Source organism: Chlamydotis macqueenii, chromosome 5, assembly GCF_036417535.1.
Source record: "Chlamydotis macqueenii isolate bChlMac1 chromosome 5, bChlMac1.mat, whole genome shotgun sequence".
NCBI classification, from domain to species: Eukaryota; Metazoa; Chordata; class Aves; order Otidiformes; family Otididae; genus Chlamydotis; species Chlamydotis macqueenii.
The window spans coordinates 11,175,684-11,200,742 of record NC_141560.1 but is presented as its reverse complement, the minus strand read 5'-3'; the positions used below and the strand labels follow the sequence as shown (position 1 = coordinate 11,200,742).

At 36.9% G+C, this 25,059-nt stretch overlaps 1 protein-coding gene across 1 annotated transcript in view; it reads left to right on the top strand.

Annotated features, from left to right (window-relative positions):
- TDRD9 (tudor domain containing 9) overlaps nucleotides 1-25,059 on the top strand; it is a 79,147-nt gene that overhangs the window by 9,137 nt on the left and 44,951 nt on the right. Inside the window, exons 2-7 of the mRNA XM_086749503.1 lie at nucleotides 9,303-9,409; nucleotides 12,578-12,675; nucleotides 13,372-13,593; nucleotides 16,064-16,186; nucleotides 18,496-18,576; nucleotides 21,920-22,084. Of these exons, the coding sequence (XP_086605629.1) occupies nucleotides 9,303-9,409; nucleotides 12,578-12,675; nucleotides 13,372-13,593; nucleotides 16,064-16,186; nucleotides 18,496-18,576; nucleotides 21,920-22,084 (796 nt within the window). The remainder of the gene's footprint in view (nucleotides 1-9,302; nucleotides 9,410-12,577; nucleotides 12,676-13,371; nucleotides 13,594-16,063; nucleotides 16,187-18,495; nucleotides 18,577-21,919; nucleotides 22,085-25,059) is intronic.

Sequence of the window (25,059 nt, the reverse complement as noted above, 5' to 3'; positions counted from 1 at the left end):
CCTACAGCATGCCATGAAAGACACGTTAATCCAATTAAAGGAATAGAATGATAAGGAGATGTAAATTGAGGTCAAACTGATGTAAAAAGCCCAGAATTGTAAGTCTTACCATAGAGTTTGCTTTTCTCCCAACTGACTGTCAGTTGCCTGCTCCCTCTTTCCTTGATGAGTATTTTGAGCATATCCATTTTTAAGATTCATTTTCAGAGATGGCATTGTGCACACTAAAGGTCGCTGAAGCAGCCATTTTCCATTCCAGTTATCTGGTCTCTTCCTATTAATCTAAACAGTAGACATGATACACAAAATGCCTTCTCTTCTGCTCTTTCTTGTTCTAATGACTGTCTTTGCTCCTGTAAGTATTTTTCATTCCTGCTTTTTTTTGCCTCCACGCGTGTGTTGAACTGTTGGGAGAACAAGGGTTCTGTAAATTTGTTCTAGATGTCATACAACATAAAGGATGACGTGTATGGCTGTTATTAAAGCTGATATTACTTATACGTTGGAAAAATTCAAATGTCAGTATTAATCCTCTTCAACTGAAAGGTTTTCACATTGCATTGTATATGGTACTATGAAAAAGGAAGGGAGCTAGGTCTATGATGACAGAACTGTCCTGACAGATTTTCAGATGAAATTAAAATGCTCCTTGCCACCTCCTTTACAGCACAGTTAACATGTCACCACTTTTTTCCACTGTATCAAATTGGAAAGTAAACTGCTGTACGGTATAGAACCATTATAGTGTCTTTGCAAATTAAGGAGATGCATGCTGGAAGGTGTGCAAATAATTAATTGAATGAGAAACCTACAACAGTTTTTTGGTTTGTATTTTTTACTGAATCTTTGGTTGCATCGTCAAATTTTGTGAGGCAAGATGCTGAGAATGGTATTTATCTTTCCATTGGTAGGAGAACGTTAAAGCTGAAAATTTGTATTGCTTTCACTTTTGTATACGTTTCAGATCTGTATTCAGGAAGAGTTGACTGCTCGTGTGAGGCTGGAGGCTGGCATTGGGAACTGGAACCTCAAAGCAGAGCAGTATTTTATGCAGTTGCTAGCCAGGGGTTAATCCTGCAAGCTTTGTGGAGAGTTACAGTTCCATCCAGCTATCCCTAAATGTGCTCCTGGTTCTGCGGGGCTGTGTCTGAATTGCTGTCGTTAATTTTTAGGCAGTTCCTAAAATTACAGTAAAAAAATTACAAATTGTATGATGTCTTTACTACTTGCTTTCAGGTTTCTTGATTTTTCTTTTTTTTTTCTTTTTTTCTCTTTTGCTTTTTTTTTTTTTTGTTCTTCAACTCTGTCATTATTGGGAGAAAAAAATGTTTGTCTCCTTAACGTTCATCTAGCAATCTTGCACTTTCCTTCAGTCTGTAAATTTAGATAACTTGGAGATGCTATGTTTTTAAAAATGTTTTATGATCTTAAGCTTCTGGATCTCTCTTGGTTTTGGCACTTCATCTCATTAACTTACTTCTGTAAACTTTCTGGAAGTTTCAGTCCTAGCACTTGTACTGTAATGCAGAAGGCATATTCTTGAAACAGACTTGTAATTCTTGCAAAATCTGAAATTCTCACGAAGAATAGAAGTTCAGCTGTTTTTCCAGTGTAATGTTTTCTTGTGAATGCGTATTCTGTAACTGTGTTCTGGGAGAAAAAAAGCTGCAAATCCAAGTCAGTTGTGAGTACTGCAAGAAGCCTTAGCATCACATATGCAAAGGAACATCCTAAACTGACAATCAGGCCCTGTAATAAAAAAAAGCAGTGTAGTTAAACCTAGAGCTACTGCTATGCCTTTCTGTAAGAACTACAAATTCACTACTTACTTGTGCTGACCGAGCGTGCTGTTGGACAGCACACTTCTTTGACAGAAAGCCAGTTCAAGAAGTTGTTGGTGCTGCACAGCAGTTCTCTCCTGTCTTCTTGTGCCATGGAGCTCTGCTTCTGAACTGTCTCACTGAAGTGATTCTATGTAAAAATGAAACAAACCTTTCAAAACCACTTCCATTTAACCAAATATTGCACTGATGTGAGCAACAAGGTGTGAGAAATGGTGAGAACAGGTGTTCTTTCTGCACTTTGGAAGATTTTGTGGCATCTGTACCATCTGAGATGCTGCTGACTCCTGCAACTGAAAGAGGCGAGAAGTGTAGGTCTCATAATGACACACCAAGAAATTGTCGTAATTATTTGACCGAAAGTGTTGATAGCAGGTCATAACCGTTGGTAGCTAGCTAACATTTCAAGACGTTGGCATAGTGGTGTATGTTCTGTGTTTCTCTTTTAGCATCTGTGGTTTACTTCCTTCATCAGCCCTTGTGAAGGGCTGGTCCTTTGTTGTTGTGGGTTAAGCCCAGTGGGTAGCGGAGTACCACACAGCAGCTCACTTGTTCCTCACTCACCCCCAATGGGATGAGGGAAGAGGAATGGAAAAGTAAAAGCAAGAAAAAGTGGGGTTGAGATTAAAACTATTTAATAAGTGAAGAAGTGGAAGAAGAGAGAAAGAAAACAAAACAAGTGATGCAAAGCCAGTCACACACGACCTCCCATGGGCAGGCCAGTGCCCAGCCAGTTCCTGAGCAATAGTTGGGAAACCTAACTGAAATTCCCATTTTTCCTTTTTATTGCTGAGCGGGATGTTCTATGGCATGGAACATCTCTTTGGTTGGTTTGGGTTATCTCCCTGGTTGTTGTTGGCTCCCAGCCTCTTGTTCACCACTCAGTCTGTTGGCTGGGGGAACAGTGTGAGAAACGGAGAAGATGCTCTGTAAACACTGCTCAGCAATAATTAAAACATTCATGTGTTAGAAGTATTGTTTTGGTCACATATCTAACCACAGCATCATAGAACTGCTGTTAAGAAAATAAACTCTATCCCAGCCAGGCCCGGAACAGTTACACGGAAGTGTTACCAATGCTACCAGTCATCTGAGGAAAGCAAGATTTCATTTTTGTAGCTAGCAGGTTGGATGATTTGCTTCCATTTATAAATGCAGCCTCACTCTTCGCATTTAATGACCAACTTTGCAGTGGATTTTTCTTTTGATTTGACAGAACAACTCACTGTAGCTGTTTCGGGCTGCAGACAGATGGTGAGTCTACCTCCTCTGATCGCTTCAGACAGCATTTGAGTATTGCTTTTGCTTTTTAACAACTATGAACAAAACTTGCCATGAGCCTGTACGAGAGGCCTCTTGGGGAGACTGCTTGTTTGGTCCTTTGCTGTGACAGCTAACAACAGTAACAGTTCTCTGTTAACAGTGTTAACTGACAGAAGGCTGTGTGAGCTATGACTGTACTTCCGTTGCTGTGATGAATAAAATCAGGACATGGTTGAAGCGGATTTCTTCCAGTTGGAATGTCTGTAGCATTAATGTCTCTGGTGCTGGTGACACTTCACTAATAGGCAGGGGAATTACAGGCATCAGTTTGAAATTGAGGGAATCTTCTATTTGATACTGGTCTTCATAGGCACTTTTTAATTCAGCGCAGTCTCTTACTTGCATTTTATTCATTTTATTTTATTCACAGATTTATTTAAGCTCTATTTTATCACCTTGATAATCAAATGCTTTTCTTTTAATTTTCTTGTTACGGGGTTTTGTTTGTTTTTTGTGGGGTTTTTTTGGTTTGGTGTTTTTTTGTTTTTTTTTTTTGTTTTCCTATTTGGCAAAATTCCTTGCCTTTGTGGTTAGAGGGAAGGGATGAAGTTTTAAGGCATGTAGATGCTTTGTGAATGTTGCTAAATGATCAGAAACAATGCTTGATAGAGGAACTGTGCATTTGGTTTAAGTTAATAAATATGAACCCATCTAACTTCTAGTTCATAACTAATTATAACAACATTAACTTACAAACTTAACTGTTTCATGTGTGGTGGAGAGGTTGTTGTTGGGCGGCTCATCACCATCTCCCATGGATAATAGCTGCCCTCTTCCAAACATCCCTGTTTTGAGCTATGGCCGCAGAAAGAGGAGCTCGTCCACAGCTTATCTCCAAGAGGAGTCCAGTTCTTTGAAGCCCAGCGGTTCATCCCAGTCTCTCCCACTGGTATAAAATCCTGGAGCGGTAGGCACTAAATTTGAGGCTTTGGGATGCTTTATCCTGGCATTTGTGGTTGGTATTTTGCTTGGATTTTAACTGTAGCTAAAGATGGAAGGTCCTACAGAGCTATTAGTTTGACCTACAAGAAATATTTCTGAGATGTTGAGGTTACATAGTCTATCCAAATCCAAACCCACACATTTATATCTGAGTTTTTTCAGGGTTTTGTTAAGTAGTTTTAATGTGTGCGCGCTCTCTCTCTCTCCAGCTAGTTAAGATATTAAAGCAGGAGCAGTGAATAACTACTGTGTGCAAACCTTTAAGATGCCTATATATAAAGACTTTAGTGATAAATGTAGCTAATAACCTTTCTAGAACTGCTCTCCTGAGTGGAAAAAAAGCATATACCTCATTGACTTTTAGATTCATAGAATAATCTGTAAATCACTTTGTAAAATCTGTATTTTTCGTATTTAATATATTTCACTTATTCTGAGTTCTGTGAATAATATTATATTTTTGTGACTGAAACATTATGGTTTTTGAGTGACAGTACATTATTTCTTTAAAGTTAGTGCATTTCTGCAGGTAATACCGGTCTTCTAAAAGTATGGAAAGCCAACTACCAGTTAAAAGGGAAGTAATTTTTAGTATGTCCTCCAGTAAACCCAGTGGAAGGTTATTTACTGTCATGGCAAATGTTCAGTTATGTAAAGTGTCACATTATTTTAGTTTCAGAAAAGAGGCTTTGAAACAGACTACTGTATATATCGTACTAAAATTGTACCACAAAATGTTGCTCTGTATGCTATAAGGCTAAGTGTTTTTTTGAAGTGATCCCCCCTTGAAATCTCACAGTATGTGGACAGCTTCTGGCATGTGATAGAAGCCATGACTTAGGGCAGTCCTCTTGTGATCTTTAAAATGAGTGACACTAGTTTTATATTCAGTTCCCAGTCCCATGCGAACAAAGCACATCTATAAGAATTTTTTAAAATACACCCCTAGAACACTTTGATTTTTCAGTTGTTTGTCTCTAAGGTGGAAATGTTCTTGGAGTTATATGGCCTTGATGAGGTGCTTCTACCCCAAAGTCAAATAGTTAATAGAAAATTATCTGAAATTGGATAAGCAAGCATCTCAAGCGTTGGAGTTTCATTACATGGCTGAATGTTTTCTTTATACAATCAAGTTTGCTGCTTAAGCAGTGTTATTTTTTCAGGGAATATGACTGTATGTATCTGTTGATTTAATAAGGCTTTTTTAAAGCATCACTTCTAAAGACATTAACTATGTTCAGTGTATGCATTGGCATTGTATGTGTCACTGAAAAGAGCCAAGTAAGTTACCTGTCACAGTTACGATTGAGATTGGGCAGTTGATTCTATTTTTGATAACTAAATGTATGGAGAAATGCTTTGGTTAATATTTCAAATGGTCAAGTACAAAAATTTACCAAGTGTACTCTTACGATGGCTGTGTTGACTTATTAGAGGTCACTCTATAGCTTGAAGAAAAGGAAGACCTTTCTCTGGCTGAATTTATTTAAAGAAAGACACCCTCAGTGTATTTGAGAACATTTACAATTGGATTGACAATTTCTGGTGTTAAACTGTGTTTCAGTTATAGTAATTCCCCTGAAGTGATAGCTTTATTTAATTTTATGTTTATGACACTGAATTTTCCTTTAAATCCAAATAAGAAATACCTTAAAAGATTTTGTCCCAATCATATGCTCAAAATTAGTTTAAGTAGTTATATATGCCAAGATCAGACACTTCAGAAGCATATTATGGTAATTGAACCACATGGTAAGGAATAAAGGAAGTATCCCTTTATTTCATAAGAAATAGTGTTAATTCTCACCCCGAGGGAGGCATGCAGTGCACTACCTCTTTGCCTGAATAGAAAGCGTCCTACTGGCCACTGCTTGTCAGGCTCAAAGTTTCCATGTCTGCTACTTCTGAGAGTGTTTTCCGAAACAGGTAGGTCTTCAGATGTGTACACCTTCATTTGTAGCTGACATGTTATGTTTTACAGATGCTAGGACATATGGAGAGTTACTGGTCGTTGAGTGACATTACTGATTGATTGCGTTCTCGGTGCTTTATGCTTTTATCTGCCTCTGTCCAGTTAGTGTGGACGTAGCGTCATGTGTTTCCAGGTTCAGCCACAAAAATCCAGTCGCTCTTGAGGATGAAACGTGCCCTTGATTTGAATAAGAGCAAACTCTCACCTTTTTTAAATGAGGAAGGAAGAAAAAACCAGAACATCTATTCTCCTGCATTTCCTTAAACTGATGACTTGACGTTTTCAGTGATTGTGTTAGAGGAAAAAAAATGCTTTTTACAGCCTCTTAATTTGGCAAAATTCTGAATGTATTTCATATATGCAGCTGAAAAGTTGTCATTTGCCAATGTAATGTATTTGAGGGATCAAAAGACCAAGGCAAGTCTAAAAGTAGGGGAGCACAAAGGCAGGCATCTGGAAAGCCTGAGAAATATCTGCTGTAACAGGGCAGGTGCACTGAAATGCGAGTTTTCACTGTGTCAGAGTGAATAGAAATGGGGAATGTATTAGACAGACACGTGCTTCATAAGTAGAATAGAGAAAATTCCCTTCATTAGTGTTGTCTTTTCCTACCCTAAAATGATTTGAATTTTCTGAATCTTGTCATTCCTTCGCTGTCAGCAAATGTTAGTTGAAACTCATTAGAAAAATGTCCCATCCCTTTCTGTTTGTCCAGGTATAGATAGTGTATATATATAGCCGTCAGTAGGATGGCTTATTAATGATTACTTGAAAGGATTGTATCATTCTGATGACTTAGGAGAGCGCCAGAGGGCTCTGAAATGATTTTTTTTTTCCATTTTGCTTAAAACAAAAAATTATTCTGTAGCTTTTTCTTTTATTAAAGCTGCAAAGTTCACCATTAAAACATTGAGAAATGATTGTTTGCTCATTTCGTATGCCCATATGCAGTTTTCCAATTGCATATGATTTTCCCCAAGACTGTAGCCTGATTCAGTGCATTGAGTGAGCAATGTTCATTCTTAATGACTGGCTATTAAATATTTTCTTTATTCATTGTGTAGCCTGAAGCTTATTTACTGCATGCTGTTTTCTGAACACAGAAAACCTAGTTTCTGAAAGAAAATATCCAACAAAAAAAAGTTAATGTATTCTCGCAAATCACTGAGGTCAGACTGTCCTCATTTTCTTGGAGCTGTACAGGCAGAGGTCAAAAGCACATACATACTTCTGTGAGCCCGTTCTGAAATGCTTGATACTCCTTCTCCAGGAGCATTTAGTTGAATATATCTGGTATTATATAAAACTGTTTCTTAGCTGCTTAAATATTGATGCTTCTGCAAGGTCTTTACAGTAAGTGAGGATCACGGTCCTATCTTTCTCACCCTTAGCCCCCTACCCCTCAGTGAAGTTTTTTGTTGAAGTCATTTGCTTGTTGTTGCTCAGGGCTCAGGCAGTCGCATAGTACCTCCTCCTCCATGACAGCATTTACTGTCTTAATCAGATGACTTTTTTCCTTGTGGAGGACTGAAGGACAAGATGTATTTACTGCATAACCAAGTTTTGTTGTCAGAAGATATGTGTCCAGTGCACCTGGTGAGGCTGCTTTACAGAAATTAAAAATAGCTGCTTCTATCACTAAAGTCTGTATAGTATGTGCATGCGGTGCTGCAAATTGAGATCGTGCAGCCAAACTTAGTTATGTTGTTTGCAACTGCTGAATGGTTGAGTTTGATACCTTCATTGTATTTTTGGGTTTTACGTGGGTCTAATATACATTCAGTGTAATAAGCTGCTTAGTAAGCAGCCTGACATGATGTGTAGGAACTTTTCAGAATGGTACCTTGGATTCAGGCCTGTCATGGAGTGTTCCCTGTCCCGGCCGTTTCAGAAGGGTTAGAGTGATAAGCGGTGCACTCTGCTTGCTGAAAGTGGGCAGCTGTAGCTCACACAGTGATTGTGCAGATGCGTGCAGTTCTGTCAAACCCTGCATTAAGAGATACTTGAGAACAGGGAAAAATTGCCTTAGCTCCATGCCTAAAATATTGTTAAAATAGGGTAAGAAGCCATTTCTGGGTTTGTTGACAGCAGCAGGTGGTAAATCCTGGGTGTTTGCTGTAGGAGGAAGTAATTACTGATCTAAGTGAGTAGTCTGTAGCAGAGCCATGGTGGCACAGAGTTTGCCTTGTCAGAGAAGGTGGATGCTCTGTGGCATCAATATATTGTGAATTACTTTACGATGAGTCTGTGTGACACAGTGCCATGTTAAAAATCTCTTGTTTTCAGCTTAATTGTTTTTGGAGTCAGTGTTGCTTGTTCTTTGGATCAAGGAACAGATACTTCCACAGCAGTATCCTTTTATGACGTGCCTGAGCTGTAGCTAGTGAGAAACAGATTTGCAGCTTGCACTGGGCCCAGAGCTTAAATTAAAGTGCAAAACCACAGTTTTGACATCTAGTTTGTATTTTGTTTAAAAAAAGAGAGAGAGACAAAAAGAGGGAGCTTTGGATATGTCCAAAACTCTTTGCATTTAAGTTTATTTATGATTTAATAATGATATAATAATTGTATATATGCTACTTTATTTTCTGGTGAAATCCATGTAGTTTTCTTCACACTGTTTGTGTAGGAGAGAATCTTTTAAATCCCATTTCGTTTTCTTTATGTCATAAATAGACTTTGTCTTGTGTCTAATAAATATACATAAAATTCACTGACTGGGTGATTGTGTTCATTTTTTTTTTTTTTTTCCCCCTGGCCACCATAATTTCTCGGCTCAAAGACAAAACTTTTTTCCTTAAAGCAGTGAGATGATTGTATTTACTCCTGTCTACTTCCCCTGTCTTGAGGGAATAATGTAAGAATTACATGTGTGTTCTTAATTGTACTGTGTCAAGAATTGGTGAAACAGAGCTATTTCATCTTTGTTCAGAAGAAATCATAGACTTGCATTAGGAGAGAAAGTCCTAGCTATTAAAAATTTAAAGGAAGATATTTCTGAGAGTTCAGTTTTTTGAATCTAAACAAATAGATTTACTGTGGCACTTTCCTCAGGCTAGTATCCAAGTGCAGAGGTAAAATTTATTTCTGAAGTTTGCTTATTGAAGTAGTTCCTGCATGACATGGAGACTCTAAATTTATTGTATAATGCTATTATTCCCAGAGATATCCATGACTGATAAATTAGGAAGCATTTATTGATTTTTCATGTCTTTCCTCTTCAGGCTGCCTATCACAGAGAATACTGGAACTGAATATGCTGAAAAATACAAACAAGCGGAGGCACAAGAGCTAGATGGAGTTGGAAATGATCAGCTTGCCTATAAACCAGGTAAAAAAAAAAATGGTTGATATAAACACAGGTACACCTGTGGTTTTACTCCATGTGGTCTTTCCTCCCATGTCCTCCTCTAAATGAAACTATGAAACCTTACTGTGTATTTCTTGTTTAGTTAATGCTGTATGTGCATAATGCTGTATAAGGCATGGTATTAAAAAGTAAACACCTTGTTTTCTGGAAACCACAATGTGTGATGCTGTTGCATAGATATGTATGCATACATTTGGTTTATTGTGATGATAAATGTAGATGCATGATTGAAATAGATCTGTAAGGAAAATATACTACTTATTGGATTCATGTGTTTCTCTATTCTGTTTTCCCATTTTTTATCCATGTTGTTTCTTTATATACTTGATTATTGTTTTCAGCTGCCTTTAGAGAGAAATTTGATTGCACTTCTTTCCTAGGAGCTCTGGTAAAAGCACTGTGAGGCTGACTCACTTGTCAGGACAGCTCAGCTTCAAACTCTTACTGTGCCTCTTAATTTCCAAATTTGTTAATGTAGCTGATTTTCCAAGAAAAGGATGTTCATGTGTTTTGTCTGTTCTGCATGTCGTTCTCTGTAATACTTTTTGTATTCCTTTGCTGATGTACCAAAACTTGACAAATTTTCTAGAAATTACTGTCCTTCAATGCTGCTGCAAATTATGTGACCTCTGGAATGAGGGGGGTGAAGCCATTTGGTCATTCACCAGCTGAGAGGCAGTAGGTGCAGTTGGCCTTGTGCATCTGACTGTCTGTCCTATCCACAAAATATTGTCTCTTGTTCGCTTGACAAGGTCAGAATCCAAGGTGCGTGTTTGAGCATGATGTCTTAGAAAGCTGTGTAGCGATTGGGCTTGTTGTCCCAGTCTTAATAATGTTTTCCAGTTGGGATAAACAGTTGAAAAAGTGAAACTATATGTCTTTCTTGGTGAAAAGTTTGTAGTCCTGTACCTCCTTTAATCTGTAGATGCCTATGTATTTGCAGAAGTGGTCTGTTTTTCTAAAGACCAGTTCTCATTTTGGGATTAATTACATACATAAATGTAAAAAAACGCAAACAAACAACCAAACCCAGAGAACAACAGTTGAAAGTAGTAACACTGTGTGGTAGAGTCCACAATTGAATGGTTATTTACATTAGTAGAATAACCCTGGAACTTTTATAGGGATGTATGTTCAAGTATTACTATTCTGCTGTGAGTCTTCATTGTTCAAAAAACCACCTTTCATTAAAAAGAAACCAACCTGTCATATAAAAAGCAATACCAAAAAAGTTACGTTTCATCAGTGAAAAAATGAGATATACAAAATTGATAAAATTCATCTGATTATTCAGCAGGTAGATGATTACTAGTGGTTGGTTGGTTATTTCTGGTTTGTTCCTTTGCATTTTTAAAATAAAATTCTTAATTGAGTGTTAGGTTAATGATTTCTTATTAATACACTGGATTTTTACTGAGTTAGAACAGCTTACAATATGACTCCTGTTTTTTTGTCCCTCCTTTCTTTTTTATAAGCCCTATTATAAAACTACTGCTATCTTCTGAAGGAAAATTGAAATTGTTACGTGGAAAACCTGATAGAGGTGGGAATGCTATGTTGCTTTAGCAGGAGTATGCTGACACTTGGATCTTTCCTGTAGCAGCTTGAGAATTCTTCCAGCATTGGTCACATTGTTCAGAGCTGCTGATGTCTCGGTAGTGACATGTTTGTGCCAGATGAAGGACAGTCAGCCTTCGTGCAGTGTTGCTGTGACAGGGCGTTATGTGAATTTTCCTGAAGAATATGTTTAGAAACTTGGCCAAAAGTATTTTAAAGAGGACAGTTAATATTGTCCAAGGATGCTGATATGAAGTTCTGTGTTGTATGTGTTTAGTAGCGCTATGTAAATCAGTGTGCAGTGATCACCTCTAACTGTTGCATTACAGAGAATGGGGGAGAACGACTTCAGGAGAACTCTGGTTTTTAGTGCTTTATGAAACCATGTTAATGAACTGTCCAAGTTCTGGGGGTTTGTTTTTGTGTGGGAATAACTCTGTTGTATTCCTTGACACTGGAAGACTATTTAGGGGGTTGGAGTACATCCAGGTATTGTACAGAGACAAAATAAGTTGTTCTGCCTGCTTCTGCTTCACTGCTGTTTGAGACTGCTAGTAACCCTTCCAGAGAATGGAAGCTGTAACTGTGTAGTCAGTTATGTAGTTTATAGCCTTTATTTTACGGTAAATATTTCCTTTGTAAAAAGAATACTAGATTTCTTTCCCACTACTGTATGTATCTCTTAGAGACATAACTTGACATTAAAAAAATTATTAAGTCTAAGTTTTTATTATTTGTATGCAAATAATTAAGAAAATTTTGCCATGGCACCTGGTGAAACCCATTTGAAACAGCATTTCCATTTTTTATTTCAGTATAATGGGGTTTTTTTTTTTTAGCCAAATTATTTAATTGTAAGTTGCAAAAATGTTGCTTATCAAAGCCTTGTCCTGGTTTTCCCATTCTACACCTGCCTCCACACCTGTTCAGTCTCTTGTTCTTCATGGTCAAACTGACAGGAGGCTGCTGAGCAGAAATTCATGGTAGCACTGAAATATTTTTGTGCTGTGTTTCCCAGTGCTAATGGTGACAAACTCCTGCCAGGAGACTGCAGAATGTAGTAGCACATTGAAAGATCATCATGCTACTTAACAGACTTGTTTTAAATGCCAAGTGGTAAAAATAGTGGTCTTTGTGTTGAAGTATGGGTTATTTTGTACTGTGGATCCAATAGGCTTTAAGGGAAACGTGAGTAAGGCATATTTTTTCAGTATTGTCAAAAAAGTTCTTGGGAACAGGAGCAGATTTGTCAGTTGTAAGGCAAACTGTGTAAAAGACTATTTTTTTAATGAACAGAAAAGCAAATAGAATTACAGAATTGTATACATCCTTGACACTGATGGTGACTTATAAGCAGAAGCAGTGTCTTTCAGAGCTGCTGCCAGTAAAACAGCAGTTGCATAAACGCAGAATATCTCTTAAATCTATTCATATTAAAGAGTACTAATTCTCGTAAGTATGTGATTTAAACTTGGTAGAAGATAGGTTTCCAAATATGATGATCATATTCTCTTGCTGTTCTTTCCCTTTCTCTATTGAAATAACTTAACTCTTTGTTATTTTTATGCCTAGATACTTCATTGACTCAGTGTGAATCAAGTGATGTGACTTCTATACCAATAACTAACAATAAATGTGTGGATATGCCTACAGCCAAACACAGGGAAGAGGTAATTTCATTGTACTTCTTATTATGGAATAAAGCTGAAAATCATGTTTTGTTTTCTTACTGTTTTGTTTTCTTACTGTTTTGTTTTCTTACTGTTTTGTTTTCTTACTGTTTTGTTTTCTTACTGTTTTGTTTTCTTACTGTTTTGTTTTCTTACTGTTTTGTTTTCTTACTGTTTTGTTTTCTTACTGTTTTGTTTTCTTACTGTTTTGTTTTCTTACTGTTTTGTTTTCTTACTGTTTTGTTTTCTTACTGTTTTGTTTTCTTACTGTTTTGTTTTCTTACTGTTTTGTTTTCTTACTGTTTTGTTTTCTTACTGTTTTGTTTTCTTACTGTTTTGTTTTTCAGAAGGAAATTTCTGTTCCTGTTTTAAGCATTGTTCTGTTCTGAACCTCTGTTCATTTTACAAAACTACTATATAAAAATTCTTAGAGGAAGAAAGATAGCTGTTTCACTTTCTGTTTATAGGTATTTATGTAACATGTAAGCGTGTGCCTGCCCATGTTCTTTTCTGTGATTTTCTAATGTGTTTTAGGAGTCCATTTATCTACAGATACCTCAGATGATGATAAAATTAGCACAGTGTTTTACAGAGATTTGAGATATGACCTTGGAAGCTCTTTATATTTCAAATCTTTTTGAAATCTGTTTTGAGTTGTTTTGTGGACTTACGAGTTTTCTTGAAAAATTGTTTCAGATAGTGTCTCTGATAGAAAACAATTCAGTTGTGATTATACAAGGAGCAACTGGCAGTGGTAAGAGTACACAGATTCCACAATATATTTTGGATTACTGCATTCAGAGGTCTATCTACTGCAACATTGCTGTTACCCAGCCTCGGAAAATTGGTGCCAGCAGCATCGCCAGGTGGATTAGCAAGGAACGATCGTGGGCACTAGGTGGACTTGTAGGATACCAGGTATAAGAAAATTTCAAATTGTATTTAAAAATACTTTAAAAAGTACTATGTCTTCTTTCTTCGTTACTTTTAAGCATATCTAGCATACTGAAGAAATGTTAGAGAATCTGCTTTTAAATTGTAATTACAAGTTTCTAGCTGTCTTCTGTTAAACATTTGTAATTATATGTTTAAGCTTTTAAATTTGAACAGCTATAAATGCTAGTGAGACTCCAACAGAAGTATGTAATTGTCTGCATTCTAATAATTGGGCACATCTATGTTATTAATCATTGAAATTGTTGCAGGAGGACAAATTCTGTCGCTTTTCCTTTAAACTCCTTAATTAACATACTTGATTTGTTTGACTTTACTACATTTACCTGTCAGCTATGTTAAAACTTTCATGCATTTATGGCCAGACTGTTTTGTGAATGTCCTATCGTTTCTTCTTAACATGTAAAAAACTTGAACTAGTTTTTCCTCTTAAATCTACCTCCTCCTTTCGTTTTGTCAAACTCTGCTTCAAACTCGATTCTATCCCTTCATTTATAAACTCGATGCCACTTTCATCTTTTCACACTGGTACTGGTACTTTAACCAACTCTTTGTCAGTAACCTTAATAATCTGCTGTGATCATTGTTTCGCTGGTGGTTTGACAATGGGTGTCTCTGGACTAGCTTCTCAGTTCCTAAGGCCGGTGGGTTCACATTGGTGTTGGTGGTGGGAGAATGTTTATGGAGAATTGTCTGTTTATGGAGTCCTTTGCTGGGAGACATGCATGTTTCTTTCTTCTTCCTCTCCAGTCTTTCTTGTTGTTTCTTCCTTTCTTTCTTCCATTTAGGTTCATATTTATATATGTTTGTTAACATGCATTTATGTCTTTTTCTTCATTGATCTGCTCCAGGTTGCATCTGAATGTACTTCATATGTTGCCATTTATGTATGTTAGATGCTTTCTCTCTGTTACCCATAAAACCAGTTTTGTCCAATTCCAGATCTGAGGGGTTTTTATTTTTAATTGACCATTACAGAGTTGTTTATAGCATGGGTTCTACAGTGCCGAGCTTCTCCCTCATCTGTTATCCTGTATCTTCTGTTCCACATCCTGTGTCTCCGGTTCCCAAGGTCTCTGCTACTGTGCCAGGCCTGTATATCTCTGCAGTACTCTAAATTGCTGTCACAGCTAGACCAAGTAGAGCAAAGCTGGAGGTACATCAAGAAGAGTTCAGAGAGAGCAGACCTCACAAACCTTAGTCCTGAGGCCTTGCGAACTCAGTACAAAGCTTATGCCCTGTTCCTAGCAATAGCAATACCATATTACAGAGCTAACAGATACATCAGCTTCATTTTCATACCAAAAGAATCTTTATTGTCATCCCTACTGAATACTGTTCTTTGTCTTGGTATCAAATCTCGACAGTTTCTTTTGATATATCTACAACAAATACTGTAGTAGGAAAAATGTGGGATTGGTTTGTTTATTTGTTTGGTTTTTTTTCACTGCTCTGAAGTTAAATTTTTCCACAGGTAGGTTGGAAGATGAAGTAAAACTACTCTTTATGATCAGTCACTTACTAAAGAAGTTTCAGTTCTGAGAGGTGAACTTTCTAGATAACTACATAAAAATTATGATCTGACATTATCTCAAATCTTAACAAAGCCAGTATTAGTAACCTCCAGTTATTGCTTTGTAGAATTACTGTAGTTTATATATCTTTTTGTTTTCCGAAGTAGTTTCTAAATGAAGTGGTTTATATGTCTTGATACCTTGAATTAAATAGTCATAAAATTGCACAATTGAGTCATTAGGGGTAGTAAGTCTTAAAGATATGAAATGGTGATGTGCTTCCAAACTGTCTTCAGGACAGTGTACATGGATGTGCGGTGCTCGTTTTACAAGTACTTGTGTGAGCTGAGCAGAAACGGAAGTAGAAGAACAGTTGAGTGTAAACTTGTCTGCTCTGGCTGTTTTAAAAGCGGAAAGTGAAAAGATGGTCACGGCTCTGCCCACCTGCCTGGGTAGGCAGCACCTGAGATAATTCATTGTTTAACATAGGGTTGTAGGACTTGCCTCTCAGGAATAAGTTGCCTGGTCTTGATGATATGTTTCCTTTTCTCCTGTCCAGTAAACAAATTATGCTTTGGCAAAATTTTTTTTTTTTTTTTTTTGCCTTGTGGAAAGATCCATGTGTGTACCTTTAAAAACCTCTAAAGAGCGCTTCTCAGGCTGTAGCCCACAGCAAGAAATTTTGATCCTTTATTTTGTAAACTGCTGGAGTTTTTTTTTAATGTCTCCCAAAGAAAATCTTTGCTTCCTGAGTTAACTGATTCTGTGCTTTAAAAACACATTTGTACAGTGTTTTTTACAAGTTTGAATGAATAATTCTCATGGGTTTACCTTATATTTCATTTTGGAGTTTTCAGATGCATAATTCCTGTAAATACATTAACTATCTGTTCAAATCTATATTTTTCTCATTGTATTAGGTAAGTTTAGAGAACATTTCCACAAAGGAGACAAGGTTGCTGTACATGACAACTGGAGTTCTTCTTGAGAAAGTAGTTTGTGCCAAAAGCCTAGCTCAATTCACACACATTTTCATTGATGAAGTAAGTTGGAGGAAATAAATTTAAATTACGTATTAAGAAAACCACTTTCTTTTTTATCTTCCTTACCATGCTAGAGAAAGAAAAATGCAGACATCTACTTGTAAAGATGCTTTTGTATAAGTTGTTCCAGCTAATGCTTCTTTAATTAGACTTGTCTCAGTATTCCTTTGAACAATGAAGTTTAGAACTGAAAGTATGAGGGGGGGGATGTTTGGGAGTGCTTAGCTTTTGATATGAATGCCTTGAAATGTTTTCTAAAATCCACTGCCTGGATTCCAAGAATGTTTTTGGTTAGGCCTGTGAGGAGGAGGTGGCTAGTTTTCACGCTTGGCTGTTACTGCCCTTAGAAGGAGTCTTTACTCTTCATGGATTTCTTGAAAAATAAAATAGCCCTCTGAAAATTCTCTGGCTCCTGACCAGATTTACAGTCCACTTGTGAATTCATCATTATTGCTGTCACTTCACTGAAAAGCTAAAGAAAATATACTCATAGGATTTTTTGTAATTTGTATATTTTTGTGTTTTTATGCTTGTTTTCTGAGGCAAACAGTATTTGACTGTTAAGTATAGTCAGATGTGAAGTTGTACTTTCACAAACCATGAATATAAATCACAAGTAAAGTGTAGGACTAAATCTTGGGATGTAGTGGCACAGAAGACTTTTTTTTTTAATGCTGGTTTTTCCTTTTTATTCTGTTACAGTATTGTAGCAGAGAGTGATTTTGATTCTTGGATATTTGAAGAGCAAGGAGATAGTACTTGGTATATCTTTAGACTGTTAGAGTGATAATGAAGGCTGTCATGACTGCATTTGAGATGGCACATTGAAAAACTGGAAAAGATTAAGCATATAGTTAACCCTTTTGTAGGAAGAAACTTTAGGACTTCATTCAAACAGAAAAAAATATCCAAAACCCCTCAAATCCTGAAGTGTACCGGTTTTCTTCATGGAAAAGATCTGAGACCACTGTAATGTATTAGCAGGGTCTTGCAAACCTTAACATTTTTAAGCCTACGATAAGGAAATGCAGATTAGATGTAAAAGTTTAGCAGTAGAAGCTGCTTACATAGAGAAGTGTTAATTGTTCCTTTTTTAGGTACAAAAGTTAGAGCAAAGTTTTGTGGCCCCTTACGCAGGTTTATGCTGAGATTTGAAAAGCCGTGTTTGCGTGGGTGCTCTAATTTGAACTGATGATATCAGCTTGTACCACTTCTTGCAGCAGCTCCTAGCTTTCAAGACTGTATGTGGTTTTTGCTTCCTCAGGCAAAATTCTAGTCCCTCCTGTTCCCAATATGCCACTTCTTTTCCCACATTTACCTCACAGATTGTGATGTGGACCCAGGAGTAACTAGTTTTTGAAGATGTCCCTGCTCATTGCAGTGGGATTGGATTAGAAGACCTTTAAGGGTCCTTTCCAACCCAAACCATTCTATGATTTTGGCAACCAGATGCTCTCCGCTTTGTTTTTAATTGCAGGTCTCAGCCCTGTTAGAGTACTGCAGGCGCTTAGGAACATACCTAAGCAAACCTACGTCTGAAAATCATGACTTCTCACAGCAGGATCTTGCTGTCAGCCTGAAAACTGCCTTAGCGAAATCTTTTTTGAAATGGGGCATAGTGAATATAAGTATATCGTTATGTTATGTTAGAATATGCTAATTACCTTATAGGGGATGAGTGTTGACCTTTGAAGGTCAATCTCTGGAAAAGGCTGCTGCACCTAATATGTTTAAATTGTGATAATACAAGAAAGGGCTGTGATAATCATCAGTCATGTTAAGAAGTATTTCTGCAAGGAGCAACCAGAAAAGTCAGGTGCTAGGATATATAAAGAATTGTGTGGAAAATAATGTTTCAGAAAGCACTTGTGTATTTTGACCATAGCTAGAAGCCATTGGGAACACGGGGCGTTGTTTCAGTTTGTTTAGCTGTTAAATAAGCCAACTTAGTCCCTTGCCTGGATTGTTTTTGATCTTACCAGTGCAATCAATTTACCCATCTTCAGTATCACTTCAACTGTTGTTGTCTTCACTCACTTCAGCTGGCAATTGGTTTTCTAGTCATTCTACAATTTTCATGACTTAATAGTGGCATATGATGTCACAAAGGGTGCCGTAGTAATTTCAAAAGCTATGTTGGGATTTTAAAATGTGGTTAACATGCATAGTCTTAAAAGGTGTATTTTCTTCTATGAAAATGTATTGTTATTCCAAGTTACAAAATAAAGCATGAAATAGAGTAGCAAAGGAAGAGATTGTCAAAAACAGCATGAATTAATGAAAATTAAATTATGGGTACTGTCTTCCAGGTGCATGAGCGTACAGAAGAAATGGATTTCTTGCTCCTGGTCATCCGTAAACTGTTACATACAAATTCACGATCTGTAAAGGTAGATTAAAAATCTGTTCTGCTACTTTTTCTTGCAAGAATAAAATTTTACAGGTTTTTGATCTACAAAGGGCATGCTTTAAAGAACTTACCTTAAAATGTGTCATTATTTTTTACTAAAATATTATTTAGTTTGCTGCTTTTCATAAGCAAGCAAGCTACAGGGCATTCTTTTCCTGGCTGCTGTAATGTGTTCTGAGAGACCTTTTTTTTTTCCCTTGTGTTAGAATGCATTAGTTTCTAAAGTCTGCTTAAGGCTAAAAAATGCAAGATGGGTATTTGAGTAGAATTACGTGTTGGATATTGAGGGCAGTGCTTACTCTTGGTTAAATATGGTAGCATTAACTCTTGGAAATACAGGGCTTTTTCCACGCCCCAGGCCCCCCCACTCCCCCCAAATGAGACCACTTATTTGGAAAAATTTGCAAAAGCCAGAAATGCCGTATTGTAATTTCTAGGCAGAACTGGTAGTAAAACATGGCTGAGATTTTTTTTTCTCTGCATATTAGGTAGTTGTGCTTTGTACTAAAGCAGGGTTTGCAGAGATTTAGCATGATGTATTTAAGTCTCAAAGTAATGGAGTCTTGAATTGCAAGAAATTAAATATAGGTGATAGAGTTAGGCTAACTAGGTATATTTTTGTGCAGCTATTTGAGACTGCAGAAATTTTGTGAGACTGTACATATCCCTTAAGTGCTTCAGTTAATTGTTCAGTTAATGTAAACTGTTCTGTTCAAACCAGATGTAACCTGAATCTACGTTGGCTATTTATGTTGCTATTGGAAGGGAACCTGTTTTCTTCGGTACAATCCACCACATTGATTATAGCTCAGATAACTTTGTCTTGTAGATCTTCCAAATATGCTTCCAAGCTCACTGAAAGTGCCCCTCCTGTTGGCATAGGGCATGTCTGTGCACTTCACACCTTTTTATCCCCTTTCTTACCAATAAGAAAACTCGGTTGTTTTTAAATTCCAATACAGTAGAGTGAAGCTGTTCAGCCTTTTGTAGCACTGGCTCTGCCTACTGAGAATACCAAATAATTTATCATGCTCAGTTTGTGAAAAGTTTGCCCTTGATGCTGATTATCTGCTTGTTGTCAATGGCAGGAATCCCTACCAGTCTTATCTTTTCTGTAAGAAAACATTTCTTCCACTATAATTTTGATTAAATATCTCAAAATAGTCATTGGAAAACTTTATCTTCTTTATGTTCTTCTCTGCAGTTGTTTCTTCAGATTACAGTTTCATATTGTATAATCTTAACATCCGTACAATCTTACATTTAGGGGGGAGGATGTCCCCCTTTGAATTTTTTATGGTGGGGACAGGGGAACTCTTGATCTCAGTTGCTGGATTTTAGCAGAGTGGGTCAGGTAATTCAGTTCTAATTTATACAATAAGCCCAGTGTCTCCTACTCCATCCCTTTTCAGCCCCTTTTAAAAAACTGAAGGAAGGGAGCATTGATTGTGTGGCAGATTCATTTAGAATATGCAAGATTCTCCTCCTAGGTCCTCTGGATTCATGAAACAACAGGGTGCAAGGAGGCTTGTTCAAGGGAAAAAAGTGTATTTACAAATCAGGGCGATATGAAATACGTATGAGTTGTTTGTCTCCTAATTGCAAAACACAGACGTAGCAGGTAATTCAACATTGCATCAACTAACAGGATGGCAAAGTGATTCTGACATAGGAAGCACGAGGTCTTGTTGTGGTTCACCTACCAACTGTACTGAGTTTTCTGGCAGATGGCTGGTGCAGATTATCGCTTTTAGATCACAGATCAACCATTTGATTGAGTGTTGTAAGGTTAGTTTTGCTGAGATGGGATTGTGGCAAAAAACCTATGACAAGAGGAATGACTGTTGGGGCAGACCAAACAGTGCCATTTCCAATAGGCAGAGCTGCTTAGGTAGGAAAATAAGAACAGGATAAAGATGGCTGTATTTCCAGGTTCTAGCAGATTGCCATTCAGGGAAAACTGGAGTGAGAAGTTGTTCTCATTGTGCGTGCTTTTGGTATCATATGGTGGGGCTTTACATATCCACGCTGCATGAGTGTTTTTGGAGGGCTTGGTCTTGAAGAACTGTCTACTTCAATTACCCTCTATTCTGCCATGTTGGTGATACGTGCTTGTTGAGTTTCTGCTTTGGGAGTACATCAAACTCTCAGTTTAGTGATGTTTGGAAGGACTCCATGCAAATTAGAGAGTGCAGCTTACAAAGGTTGTCTAGAAGAAGAGGTAATTTAATATTTCTTGCCTGTAACTGCAGCTAGGATAATTTAGACTGGATTTTGTTTCAGTAGCCTTCAGGCAAGGTTACATTTAGTTGTTGATGTCATTATTTCATTCTGGTTTTGAATTCAGGCAAGATGTCAGGAAAGCAAAAGAGGACTGACTGTGTCCCAGTTCCAAGTACTGCTTGGAGTGGCTCAGGAGGCCTGAAGATAAAGAAACTGGACAGTACACAGTTCATTACAACTCCTTGGCTCTTCATCCTTTTTCGGGCTGAAGCTGTCCAGTTTATTCCAGCTGACTGTGCTGAGCAGTGGGAGCACATTCCAAATAGAGGAGTTAGAGGGCAAATAGCCATAGCTGCTAGTTTACTTCATTCTTCTCCCTTCCCCCGTTCTGCACATATCGTGCTCTCTAACGGGAGAGAAAGCGACTAAGTTGTAAATTCTTAATTTCATAATAATCGTAAGAAAAGGTGTCACCAGGTAGCAAATGTAATTTTTGTTCTTCTGTTTAGGTGAATACAGATTAAGAATATTGGCACAGTCAGCAAACAGAGCAAGGAGCTTGGCGTGATCCTTGAGAGTTTTAAACTGCATAGATTAATAGAAACCGAGAGAGAAATTATCTGACATATTTCAGAATCATTATAGTAACGTTTTTTGAGGCTGGGTTGTAATTGCAGTTACTGCTCTTTCAGGAGTAAGCATGTCTTTTGAGTTAAAGGCACTGATACCTAATCTCACTGGTTAGTAGAACAGGAGTTGAAAACACTTAGTGTATGCCTTTTCCTTTTGAGGACCACATGGAGATAATAAGCTTAAGGAAGAGTACTGTATGTTTTTAGATGGAACTTTTACCACAGGAAAAAGCTTTTCGCATTGTCTGCCCTAGGCATCTGGGGCCATTCTCTTACAGGTCCTTACCTTTCTCCACGTGCTACTTCAGAAATCTTAAGCATTTAGCTTTGATTGTCTTAAATGTGCTTAGGATACTTACCTGTAGTAACCAAAATTAGACCATTTTGGCATAAAGAATAAGTCGAGATTCCAGCGTAGCATGGCATTTTGTGTTAATGTTTTACATTTGCTGTGCAATTTTTTAACAGGTAATATTGATGTCTGCTTCCATCAACTGTGAAGAATTTGCTGACTACTTTGCACTTCCAGTTCATAATGGTCTGAATCCAGCCTGTGTATTTAAGGTTGAAGGCAAACTTTATGCAATTGAAGAATATTATCTTGATGATTTGAAGCACACTGTTCATTTCAAGGTACTGGAAATATAACTTTGTTTTTTGGACATAGTAAGAAAGAAATTAGAATGCTCCATTGAAAGCTGTGTAATAAAATTACAAATGACCGATTTTGTATTAAAGTTCTAGACAAGTGTTAATATATGGTGATAAAATAGGAGTCTCCTTCCTAGCAGCCTAGTTTTTCTTTCATGTGGTGGAAATGGAATTAAAAGGGCTGGGAATCTTAAACAGTATGTGGCATTTTGTTTGGTGGCTTGCATCCGAGATGAACAATGTAAAAGTATGTGCAGAAAGTAACGTATGAGGGGTTATAGATCTCTTTGCGTACATCTGACAGACTCAGGGAATATTTCTGGATTGGTTCATGTTGCTGTTATATATGAGAGGCAGAAAGAGCTACGAAATGAAGACCCTCAACAGAAAAGAAGCTTTTTCTTTTTTTTTTTTTTCCTTTTTATATATATATTTTTTTTTTAATTATTTTTTTTTTTTTTTAGTACTTCCAGAGCTGTTCTGTGGTAGTTTTGAATGTATTTCTGTTATGGCCACGTAGGCCACCATGACAAATACAAAATTTTGAGTAATGAAAATATGTTAGAGTAACAGATATTAACCAAATCCCTGGTGGCCACTTAAGAGCCGATATGGCTGCACTGGAGAACTACTCTACTGCCCGAGGAGGGTAGTAGTGGCTGAAGATTTGTTTGCTGAGTCAATCTTCAGCTTATAAACTGCACCGTATATTTGTTTGTAGAGCTCCTGACATACTATTGTGTAGCATGTGTCTGCATAGATAACAGACAATGAAGGAATACATTTAAGGTTTTGATTTATCTGGTGTCTGTGGTTTTATAATAGGAGTTTGTTTTATAGTTGCATAACAGCTGTGTAGGAATTTACTTGAGTGTTTGAGCTCTTTCAGTATTATGGTCTGAGGCAAAAAGAACAGGTTACAGCAAAGTAGAATAAATGCACTCAGGCTTTAACAGTGACAACCACTCTAAAAATAAACTGGGCATGGGAGTAATTATTAGTCAATTTTGATAATTCAGAGCACTTATAAGGGTATCACAGCGAAGAAAACAGGAGATGCAGTTAAAAAGTAGCAGTATGTGAACATATTGTTATTATTTAGCTTTCATCCCTCAATTCTGCAGGAACTAAATTAAAGAATTAAAAAGCAGTTTATGGGAAACCTAGAAAGAGATAATTACTTATGCTGTACACAGCACAGGCATTGGTTATGTCAACACAGGCAAGAGAAAATAAAAGACTGTCAGATGTTGAAGTTTTAATGCAGCCAAAAAAATAAACTAAATGCATATAGCATTTGATCTGTCAGTTTTTATACATTAGTATGGTAGTATGGAGGACATTATGTAATATGTGATTTTTGTAGATGATTTTTGTTGGTAAATGATAACAAAACAGATAACTGAGAAATTCAGTAAGAAGTCTACTCAGTCACGTTGCATTTGTCATAGCTGCACTTTGAGCTGAATGTCAGCTGCCACACCTTTTGCCTCAGAGATCATGAACAAGAGGAACTGCTTTCAGTGCTTAAGCATTTTTATATTTCTTATTTCTCTGTCTGTATGAGCATTTTCATCTATTTAAGTTGACTTCTCCTAGTTATAGCCATTTGGTTGTTTAGTAGGAGGAAAGGAGAATGATTGTCCAAGAAGTTATTTGTACCTTAGGGCAGCCTAGAAGCCCTGAAGTACTCTTGATTTTTATTTTATTTTATTTTTTTTTAATATGTATTAAAAAGAAGAAACAACTGAATTGGAAAGCACTGATGTTTGCTCTCGCATCTTCTTTCTTATGGAGCTATGTGTGGAGATTTTCTCTGAATAGTAGTTTTATTTTAAAAATAGTTAAAACATGGAAGGGTCTAAGAAGATTTATGTAATGTCCTAATGAAAATGAAAGCAAAGCCTGAGTGTGAAGGCAATTAATGAGTTAATGCTGCCATATGGAAGCAGGGGCACATCTTTTATCATGCTGAATCAAAATCAGTTAGGTGCTGAGGTATAAGCTTCAGGCTTTAGTTCTAAATATTTTATTTTTGCCTATAAAAGCCTGTAAAAGTCACTTAAAAGACTACGGAAGTTAAAAAAAAAAACCCCACATTATTAGCGTTTTAGATAAACAGATTTGTTTTCCAACTTCATCTTCATTTTAAAATTAATGACTCTAAAATCAGATTACACAAATCATAACTATCTTCGGTGTAGCATGAGCTTACCCTTGCCCAGATATTGGATCATTTATAGGTGCTACAGTTTAATTTTTCAGTATAGATTTATAAAAGTTATTTATTTTTCTTCTGGCATAACGACCTTTGTAAGCACATTGTTCTGGATATTTGACTGGATCATTATTTTGTCATATCAGCACCTTCTAAGCCATAGGGAATCAGTGAAACACAGGTTTTGATGAAAAATGCATGAAGTCTGTATCTATAGGCCAAGTTAAAGCTAGTTGTGTAGATGCTTACCTATTGCAGTAGTATAGTATTGGAGATATCAAATGCAAAATAATTGTATAGTTAATTCTGTCGGTAGATTTTTAAAATGTAAGCAGCTAGGGGGTGTAGATGTTAAGTCTTTTGCGGTAGATCTGTGAAATCCCATGTCTCTACTTCTTACCTAAGGCAACAAAAGGAGAGTCTCATTTTTGGCTTGCAAATGTAAAAACTCCTTCATATCCCTGGAACTGAAGTCGGAGTTCAGATGAAAGGTAGTCAACTGCCGTCAAAAGCTATTCCGATTATGCTGTGTTATTTCAGTCAGCTCTAACTGGGCTTTTGGACTTGCTGTTTGTCATGTTGTTACCTTTTATTAGGAGTGATGTGGCAGCCTTGTCATGTTAAAGAGTACTAAAGGTACAATCTATAACAAAATTGAAAAGACAAATTTGACAGTTCTTTAAGCAGGGATAACCTAAAACCAAACATGTTGTGTTTGAGCAGCCCAGAAAAGATAATT